Source organism: Myxine glutinosa, chromosome 4, assembly GCF_964187855.1.
Source record: "Myxine glutinosa chromosome 4, kmMyxGlut1.1, whole genome shotgun sequence".
In the NCBI taxonomy this organism is placed as follows: Eukaryota; Metazoa; Chordata; class Myxini; order Myxiniformes; family Myxinidae; genus Myxine; species Myxine glutinosa.
This window is the reverse complement of record NC_136264.1, coordinates 56,439,143-56,445,968: the sequence shown is the minus strand read 5'-3', so window position 1 is coordinate 56,445,968 and position 6,826 is coordinate 56,439,143. Positions and strand designations below refer to the sequence as shown.

The 6,826-nt window shown below is 59.0% G+C and overlaps 1 protein-coding gene across 1 annotated transcript in view; it reads left to right on the top strand.

The window, feature by feature from the left end:
- LOC144891600 (phospholipase A and acyltransferase 2-like) overlaps positions 1–5,978 on the top strand; it is a 7,527-nt gene extending 1,549 nt beyond the window's left edge. Inside the window, exons 4-5 of the mRNA XM_078775223.1 lie at positions 4,784–5,049; positions 5,916–5,978. Of these exons, the coding sequence (XP_078631349.1) occupies positions 4,784–5,049; positions 5,916–5,978 (329 nt within the window). The remainder of the gene's footprint in view (positions 1–4,783; positions 5,050–5,915) is intronic.
- Positions 5,979–6,826: the final 848 nt, after the last annotated feature.

Below are 6,826 nucleotides of genomic sequence, written 5' to 3'. Positions count from 1 at the left end.
GAAGGGCCAACCGTGGCGGTTGGTCGATGTCCACGTGCGCCGGCTTGAGGCGGTCCACCTCAATCCGGTCCGACCTGCCGCCGATGTCGATGACGAACGACTCGTCGTCCCGTCGCAGGACCCGGAAGGGCCCGTCGTACGGCGGCCGGAGTGGCCCCCGATGTGCATCATGACGCACAAAAACGTACTCCGATGTGCGAAGCGCTGGGGGGACGTAGGACTGGGGGTCACCGTGGTGGGACGTTGGAACGGGGGCAAACCGTCGGGCGGTCTCCTGGAGGTCCGAGCGCTGGTGAGCTGCGGACCAGGGACTGGTAGCGTCGGGCACGAATTCGCCCGGGACGCGTAGCGCCTGGCCGTAGACAAGCTCGGCGGTGGATGCCCGGCGGTCCTCCTTGGGGGCCGTGCGGAGGCCCAAAAGGACCCACGGCAGCCAGTCGGCCCAACCGCCGTCCTGAAGGCCGGCCATGAGCGCGGCCTTCATGGAGCGGTGGAACCGCACGCACAACCCATTGGCTTGGGGGTGGTAGGCCATGGTACGGTGGACCTTGACCCCCAGGTTGCGGGCGACCGCGCCCCACAGCTCGGAGGTGAACTGCGGCCCGCGGTCCGACAAGATGTCCGCCGGTGCGCCGAAGCGGGAGACCCAGGTGGCGATGAAAGACTGCGCCACGTCGGCGGTGGTGGTGGAGACGAGGGGAACGGCCTCCGGCCACCTGGTGGTCCTGTCCACCACGGTGAGCAGGTGTGTGAAACCCCGTGATGGGGGGAGGGGGCCCACCAGGTCCACGTTGACGTGGTCGAAACGTCGTTCAGGCACGGTGAAAGGTTCCAGCGGGGCCAGGGTGTGTCGGTGGACCTTGGTCTGTTGGCAGGCCATGCAGGTGCTGGTCCAATCGCGACGTCCCGTCGAAGGCCGTGCCGGACGAATCGCGCCGACACCAGCTTCTGGGAAGCTTTCCGGCCCGGGTGGGAAAGGCCGTGGAGGGAGGCGAAGATGCGGCGTTGCCAGGTAACGGGCACGATGGGGCGAGGCTGGCCTTGGGAGACGTCGCAGAGCAGGACGGTGTCCGCGAAGGGGATGTCGGCCAGGCGGAGGCCCGTGTCCGCCGCCCGGAGGGCTTGCACCGTGGTGTCGGTGGTTTGGTCAGCCGCCATAAGCGCGAAGTCCACGCCGAGGTGGAACGCGTTCGCGCTGGCCCGAGAAAGACAGTCGGCCACGGCGTTGTCTTTGCCGGCGACGTGCCGGATGTCCGTGGTAAACTCCGGCACGGCGGAAAGGTGGCGCTGTTGGCGGGCCAACCACGGCTCTGTGACCTTGGCCATTGCGTAAACCAACGGCTTGTGGTCGACGAACGCCGTGAAGGGTCGGCCCTCCAGGAGGTGGCGGAAATGGCGAACGGCCAGGTGTAGACCGAGGAGCTCGCGGTCAAACGTGCTATATTTGAGCTCGTTCGGCCGGAGTTGCCGGCTGAAAAAAGCGAGTGGCTGCCAAACCCCGTTCACCCATTGCTCATGTACGGCGCCCACCGCGTAGTCGGAGGCATCCGTGGTGAGGGTGATGGGAGCGTTGAGCACCGGGTGAGCGAGCAGTGTTGCGTCGGCGAGGGCCCGCTTTGAGCTTTTAAAGGCCGCGTCCATGGCTGCGGACCAGACGACGTTGTGTTTGGCCGGCTTGCCCCAGCGAGCTTCATAGAGGGGCCGCATGAGTTGAGCAGCGCGGGGCACGAAGTGGTGATAGAAATTCACCATTCCGAGGAACTCCTGCAGGGCCTTGATGGAGTGGGGACGCGGAAACGCGGTGATGGCCTCGACCTTGGTTGGCAGCGGCACGGCCCCGTTCCTGGTGATGTGGTGGCCCAAAAAATCAACGGCCGTCGTGCCGAAGTGGCATTTGGCCGGGTTGACGATGAGGCCGTGCTTGCTGAGGCGCCCGAACAGTGTTCGGAGGTGGAGGAGGTGCTCGGCCCGGAACGCGCTGGTGACGAGGATGTCGTCCAGGTAAACGAAGAGGAACGGCAGGTTGCGCAGCACGCCATCCATCAAGCGCTGGAATGCCTGAGCCGTGTTCTTGAGGCCAAACGGCATTCGAAGGAATTCGAATAAGCCGAACGGCGTGATGACGGCCGTTTTTGGGACGTCGGCCGGCCTGACAGGTACCTGGTGGTATCCCCGTATTAAATCGGAAAAATTCGGAAAAATGACCCGTCCTGCCAAACGGGCGGAAAAGTCTTGGAAAGGTGGGATCGGATACCTGTCAGGGGTGGTAACGTCGTTAAGGCGGCGGTAGTCGCCACATCGGCGCCAACCGCCCCCTGGCTTTGGGACGATGAGTAGTGGCGAAGCCCACGTGCTATTGGAGCGCCGCACGATGCCGAGGTGTTCCAAAGCGTCGAACTCTGCTTTGGCCACGGCGAGCTTGGCTGGGTCGAGGCGGCGGGCTCTGGCGTAGACCGGCGGGCCCGTGGTTGGTATGTGGTGCTCGATCCCATGTCGTACTGCGACGGCCGAAAACGTCGGCTGCGTGAGGGCCGGGAACTCCGTGAGCAGGCGAGCAAACTCGTTCGCCGCCGGGAGGGCGCATGCCAGCTCGGTCGGCACGGAGCTGCTCAATGTGCATGCTAGGGAGCTGAAGGTTTCGGCGTTGACGAGGCGACGCTGTTTGACGTCAACCAGCAGCCCGTGTGCGCAGAGGAAGTCGGCGCCTAGCAGAGCCATGGGCATGCTTGCGGTTACAAAAGTCCAATTAAAGCGCTGGCTGCCGAAGCAGAGGGTGACGTTGCGCGGGCCGAAGGTGCGGATGGCCGATCCGTTGGCCGCAACCAAGGAGGGGCCGCAAATCGCGGACTGCCTGTCCTGATCGGAGGCGGGTATGACACTCAGTTGGGCGCCGGTGTCACACAGGAAGCGCCCTCCGGACGCTTTGTCCCTGATAAAAAGTAAGTTGCCCGTGTGGCCGGCGCTCATGGCTGGTAATGAACGCCGGCCCGGCAGTTTCCCGACTTGCCGAAGGTGCACGGGGGTTGGCATGTCCGGGCCTTCTGTCCGAACCTGGCATGATAGTAACACCATGCCTGGTCAGGTGGAGGCCCCAGTCGTCGTGCTGGAGGTGGTCGGTGCGGCGTAGCGGCCACCAATTGCGCCGGCAGTTCGGCCGCCGACCGTGCCAGGTGCTCGGGCGCCATGGGCGTTGCTTCGGACGGCGGTGGACTCCAGGTCGCTGCTCCGATGCATTGGCCTGCCGAGGAGATCTTGTCGGCTTCCCTGGCGAGGGCGCGGGGATCCGTGATCGTCGTGCTTGCCAGGGCGAGGCGTACCTGACTAGGCAGCTGACAGAGGAACAGCTCTTGGAAAAGAAAATCCGGGGCGTGCTCCCCAAGCAGCGAGAGCATGTAGTCCATTCGCTCGGACGGGCGCGTGTCGCCGAGCTCGGGCAGGTCGAGCAGACGCCGTGCGCGTTCCGCCGATGAGAGGGCGAAAGCGTCGAGGAGGAGCTTTTTAATCGCGTCGTACTTGTCAGCGGCTGGCGGGCGCTGGAGGAGGCTGAGGGCACGGGCCGCGGTGGCTGAGCCGAGTGCTGCTACCACATGGTGGAAGCGGGTGTTGTCGGCGGTGATGCCTCGCAGGGCGAACTGGAAGTCCGCATGAGCGAACCAAACCGCCGCGTGAGCCTCCCAGAAGGTAGGCAGTTTGAGGGCAACTGCCGTGTCCATGTCGGGTCACCAATGTAGGAGCTGTGCTCCAACTCGAATCGGAAGAATGGACGCGACAAAAAGCTGGAATTCGTCCGAGTTTCTTTATTGTGTAAAATCAACTCGGGTACTCTGAAAAGCCCGTTTATCGGGCAGCAATATATATACACATTATACCGGAGCATTTGCCCGGGAAAGGCGAGACCGGGCGTGCCCGGGCGTCCTGGGCGAACCCTGGAAACGCGAGTCTGGACGTGCCCGGGCGTCCTGGACGAGGCCTGGCAAGTCGAGAGCGGGCATGCCCGGGCGTCCTGGGCGAGCCCTGGAAAGGCGAGTCCGGACGTGCCCGGGCATCCTGAGCGAGCCCTGGAAAGGCGATAGCGGGCATGCCCGGGTGTCTTGGGCGAGCCCTGGAAAGGCGAGTCCGGACGTGCCCGGGCGTCCTGGACGAGGCCTGGCAAGTCGAGAGCGGGCATGCCCGGGCGTCCTGGGCGAGCCCTGGAAAGGCGAGTCCGGACGTGCCCGGGCATCCTGGGCGAGCCCTGGAAAGGCGATAGCGGGCATGCCCGGGCGTCCTGGGAGAGCCCTGGAAAGGCGAGTCCGGACGTGCCCGGGCGTCCTGGACGAGCCCTGGAAAGGCGAGAGCGGGCATGCCCGGGCGTCCTGGGCGAGCCCTGGAAAGGCGAGTCTGGGCATGCCCGGGAAAGACGAGACCGGGCGTGCCCGGGCGGCTCGGGCGAGCCCGGGAAAGGCGAGTCCGGGCATGTCCGGGAGAGGCGCGACTGGGCCTGTCCGGGCGGCCTGGGCGAGCCCGGCATGGTGATCGCTCCGCGTCCTCGGTAGGTGCAAGGCGATTGTGTATACACAGCGGTAACCGCTACAATGTGATCGTAGATCTGGTGATAATGTCGTTTTTTTTGCAAAGGTCCGGCACTTCAAAATTTGGCACAACACCACTGACGCCGACTTATTGTTTTAGGAATATTTTGGGCCAGAAGTCCAGAGCGTGTACTGTTTTAGACCATTGCTTTGATCACTCAAGTCGAAGACACATTGACAACGTTGATTCTTCTCTAAATCTCTCCCAACAGGTTTAGGCTTGGCGTCCTCTTCTCCGAGTTCAGGAACTGTGTTTAGTGGGACCCCAACTGTGCAGAAAGAAAAATTGAACATTGTTGTTGGTGATCATCGCTATCGCATCAACAATAAATACGATCATCGTTATAAACCATTCCCAGCAAAAGAGATTGTGGAGAGAGCCCTCTCCCGAGTTGGTGAGGAAAACTACAGCTTCCTCTCAAACAACTGTGAACACTTTGTGACCGATTTGCGCTATGGGAAGCCCGTTTCTCAACAGGTAAGGATGTATCACAACAACACATTCCGGCAATTGAACAACTTCATTTTCTGCTGGATTAAAACGTAAGGTGTTGCGACCTAGCCCTTGGGTAGAGGGTTCACGGCATAGCCTATTGCTCCGGAGATCCTAATTGACGTACTTAAGAGGTCAATACATTTCCTGTTGGTGGGTCCCCTGTTGGTGAGTCGCGCCGTTTAAGCAGCCAGATATGACCGAGCGAGATTATCTGAGTGCTACCGCAACTTTACACACCCCCCCCCCCCCCACCCCCACTCACTGATACACAGTATGCAAATGTGTGCTAGTCCAGCAATGCAATGCAAGTTCAATAATGAATACAAATCCTTCACTCAGGATAAACGAAACTGCAGGATATACTACCAAGCCATACAAAAAAAAAACAAGAGAAAAATTCCATGACCAAGTGGAGTCCGCTCCACTACCAGGCCATGCACAAAAAAAAAAAACAGAAAAATTCCATTGACATGTGGAAATAAAGAAATAAGTCATGAAATCAGTACATACAGGCGCAGGGGCAAGACAGACGCAACAATCAAACACCCCAACAGATATCTCTCTTTAATCCCAAGGGGAGGGGAAGGTGAAGCAAAATAACAAAATAATTTTTGCAGTGGTATCAAATAAAAGGGGGGTAAAAGAGTAATGGAAAGAGAATGAGGGGGGAAGGAATTCTGGCCTGTTTTAGATGACTCCCAGCAGTCTTATCTCAGTCGCAGATCCCAAAGATGGTGCCTCACCACCTACCTCTCTCCCCCTTGGGTCGCTTCCTCACACTCCATGAACCAATCGATCAGTGCTACCCATCCAATTCTTACAACATAATGAAACGCACCTTTCTTCAGGTTTGGCCGTCAATACTCGCCGAGCACGACACGCTTCTGCGCTCTTCCATTTTTGAGATCTGATGCATATGTCCCAGGCCCTCATCGGCCTACTTCCTCACCAACTCCGCATGGGTCCCTCCTACATGAACCTTACCAGGCGAGTTATTCGCCGAAAAATTGGGCACTCGCATCGCCTTTTGATTCCCGACTTTTCACTCTCGCAGGCCATGCCCCTTTGCCTGCCAGTCGCCCTCCTCTACGCACACCAGTTCAGCGCCTCTTCTTTCTCTCTCTCTCTTCTATTTCCTTCTCAAGACACACACAAAGTTCTGCCCCATGAAATTATGTGGAGGCCTCGAAAGGGGGGAAGAAGGTAGATAAGGAAGGTCTTTTAACAGAAGAATGAAAATGAAATTGTCAGTAATGAAGAAAAAGGAGCTATTCTCGTCCCCCAGCCGACCTGAGAGTTCATCAAGCTGCACCTTGAGTGTCCCTTCTGTATTGCGCAATCCTTCCACAATATTATTGGGCCTTTTGCCTTTACAATTGGCCTTTGAAGCCTACTCCACGATGTCAATCCTGCTCCATGATGTCAAACACTGCTCCACGATGTCAAACCTCCTCCACGATATCAAGCCTACTCCACGATGTCAAACCTGCTCCACGATATCAAACCTGCTCCACGATGTCAAACCTGCTCCACTATATCAAGCCTGCTCCAAGATGTCAAACCTGATCCACGATGTCAAACCTGCTCCACGATGTCAATCCTGCTCCACGATGTCAAACCTGTTCCTCGATATCAAACCTCCTCCATGATATCAAGCCTGCTCCACGATTTCAAACCTCCTCCACGATGTCAAACCTACTCCACGATGTCAAACCTGCTCCACGATATCAAGCCTGCTCCATGATGTGAAACCTACTCC